The 19120-nt window shown below is 48.7% G+C and overlaps 1 protein-coding gene across 1 annotated transcript in view; it reads left to right on the top strand.

Annotated features, from left to right (window-relative positions):
* ZFAT (zinc finger and AT-hook domain containing) overlaps window positions 1–19120 on the top strand; it is a 173253-nt gene that overhangs the window by 51788 nt on the left and 102345 nt on the right. Inside the window, 2 exon segments of the mRNA XM_015427248.1 lie at window positions 4744–4917; window positions 18254–18407. Of these exon segments, the coding sequence (XP_015282734.1) occupies window positions 4744–4917; window positions 18254–18407 (328 nt within the window).

The raw sequence follows: 19120 nt of genomic DNA, 5'->3' as shown, positions 1-19120 counted from the left end.
TGCCTGGCGTGATGACATCACCTCCGGGTGACGTCATCATGCCGGGCACGTCGCCGGGGGGATGCTCTAGCATTCAGCCTGAAAACTCTATGGCAAGAGTTGCAACGAGGTAAGAGACCCGGCAACCCTATAGGGGCTGCCAGAAGTCACCATGACTTCCAGGCTCACAAGCACACACACACACACAGAAAATATTCACCAAAAAGAAAATAAATGCTACTAGATCCAGCTAGAGACAATAGGATCGTCCAGTCTCCCCCCCGCCCCAAGCAGGGAACAGAGATTTGGAGGTATTAAAGGATAGAAGGACTTCAGGAAGAAACTTCTGAAGACTTCAGGGAAATTTTCTTTGACCCAGCCTGACCTGGCCCTTTTAATTCTTCTCCCACGGCCACTTCCAGCAGCAGCAGAGAACAAGACCTGAGAGTGGGGGATTCCCTCTCCCACTGGGAGCATGTCAATTCTAGCAAGAAGCAGCAATGAAAGCTGTTGTATGTTTCATTTCCCCCTCCTTGGCCCCATATTGGCCCATGCTGTAAACCCCAACAAAAGGTTGCCAGGTGCCTTCCTCCTGCTGGCGGGGGGATTTGGGGGGCATTTTGGGGGTGGGCAGGGACATCAGTGATGGGCTGATGTCAGAAGTGACATCATCACGTTGGCAATGCTCTCCTTTTTGGGCAAAACTCTGGGAAAAATGGCTACAACCCATAGAGTTTTGCCCAAAATGTAGAGCATCCCCCCCCCTCTGTTGCCAGTGTGATGACAATGTGATGCCAATGCGATGACATCACTTCTGGAAGTGACATCATCACGTTGGCAACGCTCTACTTTTTGGGCAAAACTCTATGGTAAAAATGGCTACAAACCATAGAGTTTTGTCCAAAATGTAGAGGATCCCCCCCCCGTCGCCAGTGTGATGACAATGTGATGCCAGTGTGTCACCGATGATGCACCGGGACGTCTGTTTAGGGGTGGGGTTCCCCTCGCGGATCCTCCACCACCCCCACCCCCACCAGGCAGATGGCAACCCTAACCCAACAGCTTGTCTATGAGCTGATCAGTCGTTGGGAAAGGGAGAAACTTGTCTGGGGGCAGACATGTCAGATATCCCTTGGCGTGTTGCTCGCTGCCCGGGTAACTCTTACTTTCCCCCTTTTATTAAAACATCATTTTTAAAATGCAGCTCGCTAATGGATGCTATATCATCGCTTTGGCCTGGCCACAGTAGCGAATTCTCTCCTTGTGAATGCTGTCTTCTCTTCCTCCCCGATCATGGAAGGGAGGGGGCAGGATTCAGCCAACTTTCCCTGCCCTGCCTGTTTCTGCAGCTCTGACCCTCCCCCCCCGCCCGTCCGTTATGAATGTGTCATTTAAAAAATTACAGCTTGCAAATGAATAGACATAAAAGACATTTCCAGTGGCCATCAGTGACATAATTGGCAGAAATTGCCTTTTCTCCCTTTGCCCATTATCGTTTGCTGACCCATCCTTGGATTTTAAAAGTTAATGAACATTGACCGTTCATCCTTAAAACTGCTTGCAGTACAAATTCAGCCTGATTGCTGAGCAGAAAGGCAAAAGGAGCGGGCAAGGAGGGCGTCTGCCTGGGGGTGGGATTCAGAAGTGGCCGGGTAGTCAAGTGGTCAGCGTGAGAACCCTCCCCAGATCCCTCGAATCTGCTGTGCCTACAGAGACATCTTAGGCGGTGTTATGCTGCTAGACTTCGATGGGCTTAGGAAGGCTTGACTCTGTTCCGGACGGGCCTTGGAAGAATTGTCACTGCCCGTCTTCCAGGAGGATCCGGAACATAAGCACCATGCCATTGTTTGATCGGACCCAGGGGTCATTTAGTAGAAAAAGAGGTGCAGGAGCTCATTAGCATAACTCATTAGCATAACTTATTTGCATACGCCACACCCCCTGACATCACCGGAAGTGCGTCAGAAGGCAACACCCACCGCTCAGGCTCCACTGGACTGTTTTGGATTGCTAGCTATGGGGGGAACGCGCAGATCTGCCTTCGCAGAGGAGGGAGAGCTTGTACCTGAAGGCAGGTCGGGGGGGGGGGGCTCTGCAACTTACCTGGCTGCTTCTTGTTCCTCGTGGCCCGACTGAGGGCTGCTTGGAGCAGGGGGCGGGGCTTGTTGCATGTGCCCGCCCCCTGGGCTCCTTACTGCCGGAGGTCCGCTCCTGTGCGCTCCCGCAGGAAATGACCCCTGATCGGACCACATGTTCCCTCTGGTCCTGTATTCCGTCTCCCGACAGTGGTCAGCCAGACTCACAACCAGGACTCAGCGGTGACAGCCATCCCCAGTGTTTGTCTCCTGGAGTCCACTGCCTCTGGATATGGAAGTCAGTTTTACGCCGTCCTGGCAAAAATGAGAAATACTGGTAGACTTCTACTTTGTAGGGTTGCCAATCTCCAGGTGGCAGCTGGCAGCCAGTCGGAATACCGAGAAGGACTAGAGGAGCCAGACGGGAGGGGGAGGGAGGGAGAAGAGGCCGTGACGCTGTCGGCTCAGCCAGATAGGGTCCGAACCTTTAGAGAAAGAGAGACTGGAGGGGTCATGTCCAAGGCTCTCTCTAAGCTGTGGAGTCTTGTGAGCAAAAATTCTACTTTGTGAGCGACTGGCATTAAAGTTGTGAGCAGTTGATTTGGCTACTGCATAAATCAGTTTGCTCTGGAGCCATCCTGCCTGAGCTGTGACAAAAATGTGTGAGCCGGAGGCTAAAAAACTGTGAGCTAGCTCACACTAACTCAGCTTAGAGGGAACACTGGTCGTGTCTCAGAGTTTTCCTTGTGTGTAAGCAGGCTAAACCAGTGGAATGTGTGAAGATGGGGTTTGCGTCTCTAGAGCATGAGTTGGGAGAGGATCTCTCTCAGTTTTTCCTCTTGTGTAAACAGGCTAAACCAGTGGAATGTGTGAAGATGGGGTTTGCGTCTCTAGAGCATGAGTTGGGAGAGGATCTCTCTTTCTCTCTCTCCCCCCTTTGGGAGTCTTCGAACCTATCTTTGGTGATGAAGCAGGCTGACGGAGAGACTGTATCTGTTCCAAAGCCCCAATTCCTCAGGGAAAATAGTGAAACATTTGTGGTTCCTGAAAGGAGCTCGCATGTACACTGGAAGAACGCTGAGGCTGAAGGAAGGCCAGTATTCCCCATAAAAGAATACAAACGTTGGCTGCTAACTGCTCTCTCGTCTCCTAAATTATCAGCTGTGTTAACCCCTGTAAGTCGTTTCTGTCCTGTTTTCTGAGTTGCCTTATCCCTGTTCTAGTTCACAAAAGCTTAAAGGTAAAGGTTCCCTTGCTCAGAAGCCAGTCGAGTCCGACTCTAGGGTTGCGGTGCTCATCTCTGTTTCAAAGCCGAAGAGCCAGCGCTGTCCGAAGATGTTTCCGTGGTCATGTGGCCGGCATGACTAAACACTAAGGTGCACGGAACGCTGTTCCCTTCCCACCGAAGTGGTACCTATTTATCTACTTGCAATTTCTTGCTTTCAAACTGCTAGGTTGGCAGGAGCTGGAACCAGAGACGGGAGCTCACTCCGTCATGCGGCACACACACAAAAAAGCTCATGCTTGGGTAAAACCTTGTTCCTCTGTAAGGAGCCCGAAGACTCCTGCCATAGTTCTCTTGTCTGGTCAGCTGCCTTGGGTCGCAGAGGGAGTAAGTCTCCCTCAGTTCGTCTTTTGGAACCGTGATGCATAATGCATCAGGGTATGGGCTTAGCCTCGAACGTGTCTGGGGCCTATGGATCAGCTCCCAACACCCCTCACCACCTCCCCTGTTTCTAACCACACCAGCCCTCAGGCACGCCGTAGTAGTGATGCCCCCCCTCACTCTTTTTACTAATGAAACCCCAAATGGAACTTCCTGACTTTTCAAACAGTTGCATCTTGCCGACTTGCAAGTCGCATATCAGCCCCCTTGTTCTCCTGGATAAGGTTTGCCAGGTCCCCCAATGACCACCAGCAGGGGATTTGGGTGGTGGTGGTATGGTGGCAGGATCCAGGCTGGGAAACTCCTGGAGATTTGGGGATGGAGTTGGGGAGAACAGGGACCTCAGTGGGATAAAAGGTAAAGGTTTCCCTTGCACGAAAGCCAGTCGAATCCGACTCTAGGGTTGCGGTGCTCATCTCCGTTTCAAAGCCGAAGAGCCAGCGCTGTCCGAAGACGTTTCCGTGGTCATGTGGCCACTAAACACCAAGGCGCATGGAACGCTGTTACCCTTCCACCGAAGTGGTACCTATTTATCGACTTGCAATTTCTTGCTTTCAAACTGCTAGGTTGGCAGGAGCTGGAACTAGAGACGGGAGCTCACTCCGTCATGCGGCACACTCGGGTCTCGAACTGCTGAACTACCGACCTTCCACAGCCTGCAGTTCAGCGTCTTACAATGCTGTATATTCCACCCTCCAAAGCACCCGTTTTCTCCAGGGGAACTGATCTCTGTAGCCTGGAGATGAGCTGGATCCCCAGGTCCCACCTGGAGGCTGGCCTCCCTATACTGGATTGTGGCCCACGGTTTATCAATTGCCTTGTGTCTTGTGTCACAGAATATAACTTTCTCTCTTCCTCTTGGTTTTTTATTAGCACATTTTCTGCTCATCTTTTTTACAAGCCGCTTTCCTTTTTCGAGGACAGAACCGTACGCCTTGCCAAGCTACCGATGGCGTCGGCTGCGGTATAAAAGGGAAATGCACCTATCCTTCTTTTAAGCTCTTTTTGATGTTTGCTGTTTAGGCGACGATTCTGACGCTGACCTTGACAGCAGGGAAGAGGAGCGAGAAAAGGCACCTAAGAGGCCACGGCTACAGAGAACGGAGAAGAGCCTTTTGGCAAAGGAAGCAGACCAGGTCTCGGGACCCAAGAACCCCATTATAAGTGTGGTTTTGACAGCCCACGAAGCTATTCCAGGTAACCGTAACGGAACAGAGCCAGAGTGATTTTATTTTAGAAAGTAAATCGAGTAAAATGAGCACCTCCAAGTGCTTCCCGTCATTTCTAGATCCAAATTTTTCCGTAATTTCCAAGAGAGCCAGTTTGGTGTAGTGGTTAAGAGCGCGGACTCTGATCTGGGAGAACCGGGTTTGATGCCCCACTCCTCCACTTGCACCTGGCTAGATGACCTTGGGCAAGCCGTAGTTCTGATAAGTTAGTAAAACAGTAAATCACCGTGTACAATTAAACAATATTTGTTGGTTTTTATATGCAATGTTTAGTATTCAATTATTAACAAAATAACAACAAAGACTGAGGGAAGCTTAGCCAGTTATTATATGCTGTAGACCCAGTCACATTAGAGCTTGCTATAGGAGCTCCCCAGTCACCAGAATCTAAGCGCGGTAGCGTACATCAAAAAATTGTATAAGAATTAGCATTTTGAAATATGGCTTTTGTAGCACTTCATTCTAATGAAGAAATAATTACAGACTGACAAACCTGAAGAAGGACACGTAAACGGATAGTGTACTAGAACTCCGTCGTTTGTCTGTAACTAGTACTGTATTACTCTATGTACTGCTAAGCTCTATATTGCATATTGTAGTGTTATTGTTGTAATTTTGTTAATAATTGAATTCTAAACATTGCATATAAAACCCAACAAATATTGTTTAATTGTACACGGTGATTTACTGTTTTACTAGCTATTATACACCGTGGTCCTGTTTGTTGTAGTTCTGATAAGAGCTGTCCTTGAAAGAGCAGTCCTCGAGAGAGCTCTCTCAGCCCCACCTGCCTCACAGGGTGTCTGTTGTGGGGAGGGGAAGGGAAAGGAGTTTGTAAGCCACTCTGAGACTCCGAGTGAAGGGCCAGGTATAAATCCTGTCTCCTCCTCCTCCTCTTCCTTCTTCTATGTCCTGTTCTTCTCTGCACCTTGGTCATGTGTGTTTTGCTCTTGTGTAGCCACGTGGTGATGGAAAGGGCCATCAAGTTGCAGCCGACCTCACAGGGTTTTCAAGGCAAGAGGTGAGCAGAGGTGGTTTTTCCATGCCCTGCCTCTGCGAAGCAAGCCTTGATTTCCGTGGTGGTCTCTCATCCAAGTACTGACTGGGTCTGAACCTGCTTAGGTTCTGAGATCTGGCAAGATCGGGCTGGCCTGGCCCATCCAGATCAGGGAATACCCACATAGCCAAGACGCTTTGCGGTCTGCTTTGCTGAGACCAGACTTCAAACTGCATAATCTGTTTTTGAGCACTGAAGAGCAGACTCTGGTGCGTTTCTGGCTTCCTGTTTCCAGAAAACAGGAGATGGGAAATTTAAGCTTGTGTGAAAGGTGGATGCATTTATAATGCAGAATCCCATCATATTTGGGATTTGTTAGGACTTTGACATGAAAATCAGTAAAGAAATACGAGCAGCTGTTTTTTTTCTCCCCTCAGCCAATTAAGATTTAGTGTGCTGATCGTAAAAACTTCCCTCTCTCAATTTAAAAAGAATTATTTTACCTAGCCTCTCTTCTTAAGGTTCAGTAGAGTAAGAACATAAGAAGAGCCCTGCTGGATCAGACCAAGAGTCCATCTAATCCATCTTCCTGTCTCACACAGTGGCTAGCCAGCTCCTCTGGGCAGCCAACAACAGGGTATTGAGGCCAAGGCCTTCCCCTAATAAGAACGTCAGAAGAGCTCTGCTGGATCAGACTGGTTGTCAATCTAGTCCAGCATCCTGTCTCACACAGTGGCCAGCCAGTTCCTCTGGAGGGCCAACCACAGGGCAGAGAGGCCGAGGCCTTCATGAGAAGAGCCCTGCTGGATCAGACTGATAGTCCATCTGATCCAGCATCCTGTCTCACACAGTGGCCAACCTGCTCCTCTGGAGGTTCCAACAACAGGGCATAGAGGCTGCAGTCTTCCCCTGGTGTTGCCTTCTGGCATTGAGATTAGTGCCTCTGAATTTGGAGGTACTAGATGTCTTTTTTTATTTAAAAAATGGAAATAATGAAAGAACCACAGCTGCCAACTTGAAGAGCAGAAAGGAGACAAAGTTGTGTGTGACGCTATAATAATACTCAAAACATTTACACAAATATATCTGTCTGTACTTTAACAGCACAAAAAATGTAATAAAGTACAGAATACAAAAATTGAAGAAGGTCCAAATGAAACGTTGAAGTTACGAATGCCTACCTGACATTCACTCTGAGATATATGCCTTATATATTTATTGCTTTATGGAGAATATGGAGTATTGATTTTCCAACCTTGACAAGTCTTGACAGACTTTAGGAAAGAAATGATGAAGACCTTGGAAATGAAAGCATTACCTGGAGACTTCATTAGAATAAGATTACTTTTGGACCTGCCTCAATTTTTGTATTCTGTACTTAGATAACCTTATTAAATTTTGTGTGCTGTTAAAGTATAGACAGATAGGTTTGTGCAAATGTTTTGAGTATTATTATAGCATCACACACAGCTTAGTTTCCTTTCTTTAAAAAAATGGCAGGCAATGTTCCATTACTGCAATACAGTACAATGGTAGCATCATGTAAAATATAGTCTGTGTATCACAGTTGAATCCTGCCATCTCTCCAAGGAGCTCAGGATCTCTTCCTAAGCTTACCCCAGATGCAGCGGTGTGAACATCTGTCACAATGCACCTTCTTGTGCTCACTGATGGTCATAGAATCATGGAATCACAGAGCTGGAAGAGGCCATACAGGCCATTTAGTCTAACCCCCTGCTCAGTGCAGGATCAGCCTACAGTATCCCTGACAGGTGTTTGTCCAGACGCTGTTTAAAGACTGCCAGGGAGGGGGAGCTCACCACCTCTCTAGGCAGGTGGTTCCACTGTTGCACAACTCTTACTGTAAAGAAGTTTGTCCTAAGATCCAGCCGGTACCTTTCTGCCCTTAATTTAAACCCATTTTTGCGAGTCCTCTCCTCTGCTGCCAACAGGAACAGCTCCCTGCCCTCCTCCAAGGGACAGCCCTTCAGATACTTCAAGAGAGCCATCCTGTCCCCCCTCAACCTCCTCTTCTCCAGACTGAACATTCCCAAGTCTCTCAGCCTTTCCTCATAGGGCTTGGTCTCCGGGCCCCCGATCCTCCTCGTCGCTCTCCTCTGCACGCGCTCCATTCTGTCCACATCCTTTTTGAAGTGAGGCCTTCAGAACTACATACAATACTCCAGGTGCGGCCTGACCAATGCAGTGTACAGCGGGACTATGACATCTTGCGATTTGGATGTTATGCCTCTGTTGATACACCCCAAGACTGCATTAGCCTTTTTTGTCGCCGCATCACACTGGCGGCTCCTATTTAACTTTCGGACCACCCCTACCCTAAGGTCTTGTTCACACACACAGTATGCATGTATCCTCATTTTTGTTTCCCAGATGGAGAACTCGGCACTTATCCTTGTTGAATTGCCTCTTGTTCACATCCGCCCACTTCCCCAGCGTGTTCGGATCTCGTTGAATTGTACCTCTGTCTTCTGGTGTGTCGGTCCCCAGAATCCAGTGGTCAGCATGGGTGTCGCAGGGCGACATCGTGTCACAGTCAGAGTCCTCCTTCAGGAACTTTAATCGGAAGGCAGAAGGGGAGGCCGGGCTGGGAGTGGAAAGACGCCAGCAGCATGACAGAGGTAAAAGGTAAAGGTAACGGTTCCCTCGCTCGAAAGCCAGTCGAGTCCGACTCTAGGGTTGCGGTGCTCATCTCCGTTTCAAAGCCGAAGAGCCAGCGCTGTCTAAAGACGTTTCCGTGGTCATGTGGCCGGCATGACTAAACACCAAGGAGCACGGAACGCTGTTCCCTTCCCACCGAAGTGGTACCTATTTATCTACTTGCAATTTCTTGCTTTCGAACTGCTAGGTGGGCAGGAGCTGGAACTAGAGACGGGAGCTCACTCCGTCATGCGACACACTCGGGTCTCGAACTGCCGAACTACCGACCTTCCACAGCCTGCAGTTCAGCGTCTTAACCACTTGAGCCACCGCAGCTCCAAGCATGACAGGAGCAGTAGATAAATAATCAAAAGGCTTGGGGGCCAGCGAGGGAGAGGCCGTGCTCGGTGAACATAACAAGAGCCCTGCTGGTTCAGACTCAGCGGCCCATCCAGCCCAGCATCCTGTCCACGTCGCTCTGGAGGGCCAACAACAGGGCATAGAGGCCGAGGCCTTCCCTTGATGTTGCCTCCTGGTAGGACAAGAGCTTCTTCCCACAGCCCTTGGTGCATCATAAGAACACAAGAGACGCCAATGTTGGATCAGGCCAATGGCCCATCCAGTCCAACACTCTGTGTCACACAGTGGCCAGAAATACCAGGTGCCATCAGGAGGTCCACCAGTGGGGCCAGGACACTAGAGGCCCTCCCACTGTTGCCCCCACCCCCAAGCACCAAGATGACAGAGCATCCCTTGCCCCAGAGCCCCTATCTATACCTTTGTCACGCAGTGTCGTGCAGTGTGCATCACTGGGTCAGCTTTCAGCCAAATATTTTTTTTATATTTTTTATTTAACATTCGACTTTATATCCTGCTCAAACCCCCTGTCTAGGGGGTCTCTGAGCGGCTTACAGGTCGGTGCTAGTCACCATTTTATTCCCTAACTAGGGCGACATATTTGTACGGGGTGGGGTGACCTACCGGCACCCCTATGGTGGTGGTTGGTGGTGTTCTTCTTCTTCTTCTTTTTTTTCTGTTGGCTCAGGTATTGGCGGTTTTTCTGGCGGGGTGCTTTCTTCGGCACTTTGGTGGTAACTCTCTCTCTTGAGGCGTGCGACTCCCGCCTCTTTCCGGCCCCAGCAACGTCCTTTCCGGCTCCGCTGTGCCGGCGCTCGACATCATCGCGTGCCCTTTCCTCGACGGCGGTCACTCGATGTTTCATCTCCCAGCCACTAGGGATCGCTCCTCCAGTCGCGCCCGCTTGCCACCGATCCAAATTGCACCCTGCTAAGATCCCACTGCAGTAAATCACATTCACACAGTTCTTGTGGTTAACTATGTACACTGACTTATTTCCATATATACCGCTCTCTCCGTCAAAGTGCTCCGCCATACGCTCATACAAAAAGAAGGGAATATAATGTACAGACTACATACACTTATATACACTGACCAGCCAATCAGCGAACTGCTGAGTCACTGTGAGATAACGCAGCTTAGCTCCAGTCAGAACCGGTTTGTGCTGGTTCTCCAGATTGTCAGACACCTGTCAATTAGATTGGCATGATCACACATACTGAAGACTTATACCTGCCAACAACCTTGTGGCTAATAGCCACTGATGGACCTCTGCTCCATATGCTTATCTAATTCCCTTTTGAAGCCGTCCATGCTTGTAGCCGCCACCACTTCCTGTGGCAGTGAATCCCAAGTGTTAATCACTCTTTGGGTGAAGAAGGACTTCCTTTTATCCATTCTAACCTGACCGCTCAGCAATTTCATGGAGTGCCCACGAGTTCTTGTATTGTGAGAAAGGGAGAAAAGTACCTCTTTCTCTACCTGCTCTATCCCACGCATAATCTTATAAACCTCAATCATGTCACCCCTCAGCTGTCGTCAGAGGTGAGGGGAGTGTCTTCCCCCAGTGCCCCCATCTACATGCAACACTGAATCTCCAGCTGATGTTTTGATGTTCCGTATTCCAAGTCAGTGGAAGCAGGAGCTAGGAGTAACCTGGGCCCCTCAGCTTTCGCAAGTCTTGTTGTATATTTCATAGAGCAAGTGCAGTGTCTGTCTCTCTCACCCACATTTGCTTCTTTTTGATGTATCTGGGGACCTTAGGTGATTCTTTGATGTATCTGGAGACCTTAGGTGACTCTTTGATGTATCTGGAGACCTTAGGTGACTCTTTGATGTATCTGGAGACCTTAGGCGACTCCACCATGGTATCCCATGATGACACTTCTTAAGTAACTCCCTTTCCAGAAAGTTTTTACCAGATGGGGAGGGAGGATAATACTTTATGCAGTTTGCTATCGGCCTATACGATGTATTTTCCTTCCTTTCATGACACTAGTTCTTTGGTAAATTGAACAGAAAAGCAGGTTCACATTTTATTTTATGTTTAAGCTACGGGGTTTTTATTATGCCCTAATGCAGAGTGGCAGGATTTCATCCGAGCAGCATGCGCTTCAACAGTATCCCCTTATTTTTTTCACGTGTTTCGTAATAGAACACTCACAGAAGAGGCCGTGTATGCTTTTTATCAATTAGAGGAATGGAGGGGGGCAAAATCCTGAGCATTAGGAGATTTTTTTCCCCCAGGATAATGAGTGGGGCGTCCTGTACAGACAGTAGTCCCTCTTGTTATTATTTTAGATATAACCTTGGGAAAGTTTCATGTCAACAATTTGATACACTTTTATCCTGTGTGTCACGGGCTGGGGTTCCAGTCAAAGGGAGTCCGGAACAGGCCAAGAAGACAGTGCAAAGTCCAAAAAGCCAAGCCGGGGTCAGGAGCCAGGAACACAGAGCCAAGTCCAAAGCCAGGGGGTCTGAAGGTCTAGGTGCAAGAGCCAAGCTGGAGTGGATGCTAGTAGCACGAAGCTGACTTGTTGCTTCCATGAAGGGTACTGCCCAGAGTGTGGAGTTAAATGCTGCTACCAATTAGCCAGCTCCTGTTAGAACTCTGGGCTGGCTGAGTGTCTCCCTTGTAGCCTGGCCTCTCTTGGCCTGGTTGCTAAGTTTTGCCACAGTCGCTTCCTTAAACGAGTCACACATGGGGGTGAGTCAGAAGGACTTTCAGCTTGCAGTTCTTCCTTCTTATCTGAGCCAGGTGTGAAGACAGCTTTTACAGGCGCTTGCCAGCTGTCCTCCTCTGCTGCTTCAGAGGGGCCAGCTGTGGTTTCTGCAGGCTCTGTCAGCTCGTCCTCATCCATGCCCATGACACTGTGCTATTTGGTGGTAGGTTCATGGCCATTCTTTATCATGTTTGTAGCACTGCAGGACCACAGCCAGTTTCTTTTCAGTAGGGGGGCAGATGTTATCCCAATTTTCAAAAAAGGGAGGAGGGTTGACCCAGGAAACTACAGGCTAGTCAGTCTGACCTCTGTCCCAGGGAAGATACTGGAGCAGATTTTAAACATTTGTCATGGACACTGTAGGCTGATCCTGCATTGGTAAGGGGTTGGACTAGATGGCCTGTATGGCCCCTTCCAACTCTGTGATTTCTAGGATTCTAGGTTTGGTTGCATCTAATTTTTCCAGTGCAAAGAAGTCAGATAACACGTCTTGGCTTTTTATTAAACCGAACGTAATGCTTATAAAAGGTGGTGAATTGACAGCTTTGGCTGATGTGAAAAGCAGAGTTTAATCCACAAAATAAGCCATTGGCATTTATTTTGGAATTATCTGTCCCAATTGATAATTCCTCAATTTAAGAGCCCAAAGAGGCTGGACTTCTGTGTTTGGGTGTGCACCCAAGTCTGCTACAAGGTATCCTTGGACTGAGGCCATGCCAGTTTGGTGAAAGGCGAATTTATATTATTCTGTTTTTACAGCAGGTCAGAAATAACAAAGCGGCAAATGTGTATCTCAGACTAACCCCTTTGGGCCAGTTGCCACATAACTATAGTCAAGAAAGCTAACACTTGGGCAGAAAAACTCCCTTAAAGGAGACCAGTTTCTTGACACAGAGTTAGAAGGGATCCTAGAGGTCACCTACTCCAACCCCCTTGCTCAGTATGGGAATTAGTCAACCACAGCACCCCACTCTGCTTAAAGGAGTGCACGCCTTTAAAAATGTTTTAAAATGACTGAAAAAAGCATTTACAGGAGAAATTCTTGTGGGGCAGTGCCTTTAAGAAAGGGGGCAGAGCCCCACCATAGCTATGGGCCTGCCCACCTGAAACAGCCCAACAGAATTAACACCTTTTTGAGCCCATAAAAGGGTGTAACTCAGCTCAGGTTTGCAGTGATATAGTCCTGGATTTGCAAGAAACCCCAGCCTCAATGCAGGATATTCAGAACAAGAGCACTCTCCGCAGTTGGCTGTAGAATGTGTACTTAAAGAACTCTATGCGAGGAAGACCCCACCACACTCCTAAATAACTGGGTCATCTGGATATCTTGCAGAGCAGAAAATGCTTCAGGTTCCTCATGTCTTCTGCCAAGCTTTTATCCAGCAGTTCAGCATCCCCTCTGAGCTCCTGCTAGCGCCATCCTCTTGCAATGTGGTTGTACTTCACGCGATCTCATCCTGCATCCATTTTTTTATAAAAAGCTCTCTTTTGTATTGTTCATTGAACAATAAAGAAAAGGGGAGCATCGCTTCCCAGTTTCCTCCCCGCCTGTCTTCCTGCTCCCCGTTTCGTTCCAAACATTTCACCCACGAACAGGGTTGGGGGAGGGGGTTGGGGGGGTGCCATATGGGCACATTCTCCCTGCTGTCACCCACAGCTCGGGGGAGTGGTTGGCGCCAATGCTCCCTCTAAGCCGTGGAGTCCTGTGAGCAAAAATTCTACTTTGTGAGCGACTGGCATTAAACCTGTGAGCGAGCGATTTGGCTACCGCATAAATCAGTTTGCTTTGGAGCCCTCCTTCCTGAACTAAGACAAAAATGTGTGAGCCGGAGGCTAAAAAACTGTGAGCTAGCTCACACTAACTCAGCACAGAGGGAACATTGGTTGGTGCATCCTTTGCAAGTAAGCAAAGCTAATGGGCGTAACCTGGTCCTTTCATGGGGGCAGCCCAGGAACCCACCCTTGCCTGCCCTTTGACCCAAGTCCTAGCGGCTCAGGCAGAAAGCAGTGTAGCTTGATCCCAGCCATTAATGATAGTTAGCCATGTCGGTCTGCAATAGAACTCTAGATTCGAGTCCAGTAGCACCTTGGAGGACAACAAGATTCGGGGAGGGGGAGTAGGGTTGCCAGCTCCGGGTTGGGAAATACCTGGAGATTAGGGGGGTGGAGCCTGAGGAGGGTGGGGTTAGGGGCGGAGCTTCAGTGGGGGTATAATGCCATAGGGTCCACTTCCAAAGCAGCTATTTTCTCCAGGTGAAATGATCTCTGTCGCCTGGAGATCAGTTGTAAGAAAAAGAAGGAGAAGAGATTGGATTTATACCCCGCCCTTCACTCGGAGTCTCAGAGCGGCTTACAGTCTCCTTTCCCTTCCCCTCCCTACAACAGACACCCTGTGAGGTAGGTGGGGCGGAGAGAGCTCTTTCGAGGACTGCTCTTGAGAGAACAGCTCCGAGAGAACTGTGACTGACCCAAGGTCACCCAGCAGCTGCATGCAGAGGAGTGGGGAATCAAACCAGGGTAGAGTCCCCGCCGCTCTTAACCGCTACACCAGATCTCCAGCCACCGTCCGGAGGATGGCAACCCCGGGTATAAACTCTTGAGAGCCGAAGCTCCCTTCATCGGATACAACGTATCCGATGGAGGGGAGTTTGACTCTCAAACGTTCATACCCCCGGATTTCGCTGGTCTCTAAGGTGCCGCTGGCCTCAAAGCCTAGCTGTTCACCATTAATGAGTACATTTATCCTTAAAAAGGTGCGTGCAGCGTTTTTTATATATATGCTTTGTAAGCATATATATATGCTTACAAAGAAAAGCAGAAGGAACAAAAAAGGAGGAGGGGCCTGCACACAAACAGGGGGAGAGGCGCCCCCCCCCCCTGGCCGCTTCTAGCTTCATGGTGAGCTTTATCTTGCTTTGCCAGCTATATTTTCCCTCTGTGTGCGTGTCACGGCGCATTCATAATTGTCCTGTTTATTCCATTTGATGAGCCATTTCTTTCGGTATCAAGGAAAGCAAACCGCCGTGGCCTTTCTCGATAAGCCCCCGATGCCATAAATTGAAATGTGAGGCAGCGTTGATATAATCCATCAGGAGCAAAAGAAAGAAAGCTTTTAAACTTAAACGAACCTGTTGCCAGCGAAGCCAGGTGAGCGCTTACTTAGGGTAGAAACGCACCGTCATCTCGGCAAATGTGTGTTCCCTAATCCGATGTCTGCAGCAGGCGATGGTGGGGTGGCTTAGCGTCCTGCAAAGGGAAATGAGCTCTGATCTGGGAGTCCCCCGGTCCGAATCGTGCCTCTGCCAGGGACTCACCAGGCGGCCTTTGACAAACTGCTCTCTCACCTTCAGCCCTTCCATCTGTCTTATGAGGATAATGTATTGCAAGGATTGCATATGCAGGATTATTATGAACACCAGAAGTTCTATTAAAATGGGTATGATGACGAGGATGATGATGATGAAGAATTGTCACAGTCAGATCTTTAACTAATAGTCGGTGTACTGCCATTTGACGTCTAGCCAAGTTCTTGGGAATTGCAAATGTGTCTTCACAGGATTCTTGCTGTTCCGAGCCACACTGGAGCGGAGCCGGTGTTATTTTTCACTGCCCAGAAGGTCCAGATGTTTCTTGAGACTTCTAGGCACTGCTCCAAGGGCTCCGATGAAAGCTGGCACGATGGTTACATCCTTCTCTCAGAGGCGCTCTAACTCTGTTTCTTCCTCTTCCTCTTCTTCCTCCTCCTCCTCCTCCTCATGCAGGTTTCCACCCAGCCCTGCTTGCCTCTGGTTTCAGAGTCCAAAATGGGAGGGGCTTAAGAAGATTCAGAGGTGTTTGCAGGAGAGAATCTGCAGATGGAGGCAGGATTAAGTTACTCCCCCCCTGTATAGGATTCTGCCCCCCAGGCCAGTCCAGGGATGAGGGGAAAACACTACAGTGGCTCAATACATTACACAATAACCCAGAGAGGTAGGCTCTCTGGATTTCAGAACAATAGCCACCAGACAGAACACACTAGCACCTCCTCAGAGATGCACACTTAATACTCAATGGTAGTGTGTAGCCAGTTAGGCTGCAAGATTTAGGCTTAGAATTCAGTTACAACAATACAGACAAGTTATAAACCAGAATAAGTTTATTCAGTCAGAGCTTTGCATAGACTAGAAGGATTTCAAAATAAGAAAACTTATGGCTCTTGGCCCTCACTGAACATTAAAGAGATATGCATAGTACCAGAATGATCCATAGTCAAGAATGTCCAAGTATACAGTCCAATTAGATCCCAAGGGATCCTCAGTAGAAACTCCATTTTGTGCAAGCATGCAGCCATGTGCTTAGCTCGCAAAGGAGGTCGTTGTTCCACATGGGACAGCATTTCCCAGGTGCAATTCAACCAAGTAGAGAGAGCAAGAAAATCTGAGCTCTCTTCCAAGGGGTCAGACAATTAAAAACCCCAATCTAGTCACAATCAGCTGTGGCCATCAGCCAGTCACAAGTAGACAGGGAATGTGGTCAATTGGTGGGTTGCCATAGTTGCAAACATATGAATGGCTGGGCCTCTAGAGGCCACACCCGCAGTCACATGGCCCCCCAAACCTCATTGCATACGTGTGTCTTTGCCTGTTTGCTAGGGCCATCTGGTCTCTGTCAGCATGGAAGTGTGAAGAATGTGGGGTCATATGGCAGGGCTATTGAGGCCATTTGGCTTCAACAGGAACAAGGCACAGCATGGTATCAGCAAGACATTCCAGGGGAAGGCATGAAACCTTTAGAAATCAATATTTCTATACACCCCCCCACCTTTGACTGCCAGTTTCCCTCTGCAAATGCCTTCCTGGACCCTGCATTAGCACCACTTGGGCAAGAGGCGGCAGGCAGACTCATGTTTCCCTTGTAACGCGCACTTCCGTCCTTAGTTAAGGCTGTAAGGGTGACCTTTAGAAGCACTGTGTTTTCGAGAGCTAATAAAAAAAATTATTCTCCCCCCCCTTTTTAAAATTTGGCTTTTAAACACTAGTCGGGATACTATGAATTATGAATGAAAGGGATGCACGGATCATTACCTTTCCCCTGCGGCCTCTCCTCCTCCCCCTAAACCGTACTGATGTCCTCAGGAACAAAGTGGGCATGCGGCATGGAGAGCCACGGCGAAGTTGGGAGAAGTGGCAGAAATCACCCACTCCGTCCTGGCTTCCAATCTGGTTGGCTCGCCGAAGACCCTGAACGCAAGGGGTGATTTTGGCCAGCCTCCCCTTAACCTGCCACCTTTCCCACTGCGCTCTCTTCCTTTCCTGACCGCTTCTCAGCTTAGAAGCACTGTGTTTTCGAGAGCTAATAAAAAAAATTATTCTCCCCCCCCTTTTTAAAATTTGGCTTTTAAACACTAGTCGGGATACTATGAATTATGAATTATAGGGATGCACGGATCGTTACCTTTCCCCTGCGGCCTCTCCTCCTCCCCCTAAACCGTACTGCTGTCCTCAGGAACGAAGTGGGGATGCGGCATGGAGAGCGGCGGCAAAGCTGGGAGAAGTGGCAGAAATCACCCCCTCCGCCCTGGCTTCCAATCTGGTTGGCTCGCCGAAGAGCCTGAACGCAAGGGGTGATTTTGGCCAGCCTTCCCTTAACCTGCCACCTTTTCCACTGCACTCTCTTCCTTTCCTGACTGCTTCTCAGCTCTCTGAATCTTGAGGGGCAGCTCTTGTTGGACAGGGAGGAAGGAGAAATCGCAGGGAGGAAGGAGGAGGTGCAGAGATCCATCCCTGTTCATAGGGTATTTACCCATAAGTAACTATAGCTGTTGGGGCTGCGGTGGCTCAAGTGGTTAAGACGCTGACCTGCATACCGGAAGGTCGGTAGTTCAGCAGTTCGAAACCCGAGTGCCACATGATGGAGTGAGCTCCTGCCTCCGGCCCCAGCTCCTGCCAACCTAGCAGTTCAAAAGCAAGAAATTGCAAGTAGATAAATAGGTACCACTTCAGTGGGAAGGTAACAGCGTTCCGTGCGCCTCGGCGTCTAGTCATGCTGGCCACATGATCACGGAAACATCTTTGAACAGCGCTGGCTCTTCGGCTTGGAAACGGAGATGAGCACCGCATCCCTAGAGTCGGACTCGACTGGCTTTCGAGCAAGGGAAACCTTTACCTTTACCTAACTATAGAAGATCCTGATGCTGGGAAAGATTGAAGGTCAAAGAAGACGGGGACGGCAAAGGATGAGATGGTTAGGCAGTGTCATAGAGGCAACGGACATGAAATTGAGCAAACTTCAGAGGACAGCGGAAGACAGGAAGGCCTGGCGTGATCTGGTCCATGGGGTGGCAAAGAGTCAGACTCGACTGTACGACTGAACAACAAAAAACTATAGATGAAATCAGTATCAAGTACTACAATGCCAAGACCACAGCCATACAGCCCAGAAAATCTACAACAACTAATGAACTCCAGCCGTGAAAGTCTTCGACAACATATTAAAATCACTGTCATTCAGTTGCACGTAAAATAGGGCATGTACATTGTAGTTATTTTTGATAATTTGTGTGTGTGTGTGTGTGTGTGTTCTTCTCGTAGGAGCTACAAAGATAGTCCCAGTGGAGGCTGCTTCTCCGGAAACCGAACCAGCAGCCAATCTGGAGACGTCAGCGTTGGACTCGTCGCAGCGCAGAGGGTATCAGGAATATGCCATTCAACAAACCCCCTATGAGCAACCTATGAAATCCAGCAGGTAACAGAGTTTGGGGGGGAGGATTTCAATTCCACCGACTTGCACCACCAAAAACAGCTGACGTGAATGGGGCAGCAGAAAGACCCAGGTGGTCAGCCGTGTTGGTCTGAAGCCGTAGAACAAATTTAGAGTCCTGTGGGGCACCTTTAAGACCAACAAAGGTTTATTCAAGGTCTGAGCTTTTGTGTGCAAGGCACACTTTTTCAAATACATCGGAATGGCAGATGAGGTTCTAAACTTATAGCCAGGAATTTAACAGCAAATTAACATGTAACATGATGATGTTTAAGTTATGCAAAGTGAAAAACTAAATAACAAGTTAAGGTTATAAGGGCAACAGTTGGAAAGCAATAAATATGTCAAAATAGCAGATAAATGTCTAAAGGTATTCTTGCGGTTTTCAAAATATATTCTGATACTCCAGGATGCAAAGGCTTGGGTCGTTTAGTGTGAGTTCGGCATCTCTTACCAACCACCTCCCAGTGGAATCTGTTGCTTCCTTAGAGAGGCTGGGCAACAATTAAGCACCAGGATTGTCATCCTCTGGAATATCCCTCAAGCATCTGTTTTCAAAACTAGCTAATGGACTACACTGTGCATCGGGGGCAGCTGGGTTAAGTTCATCTTGCATAATTTTTCAAAAGATAAGAACATAAGAATATAAGAGCCGCCAATGTTGGATCAGGCCAAAGGCCCATCCAGTCCAACACTCT

Source organism: Gekko japonicus, unplaced genomic scaffold, assembly GCF_001447785.1.
Source record: "Gekko japonicus isolate JY-2015 unplaced genomic scaffold, Gekko_japonicus_V1.1 scaffold1294, whole genome shotgun sequence".
Lineage (NCBI taxonomy): Eukaryota > Metazoa > Chordata > Lepidosauria > Squamata > Gekkonidae > Gekko > Gekko japonicus.
This window is presented reverse-complemented; position numbering and strand designations above follow the sequence as displayed.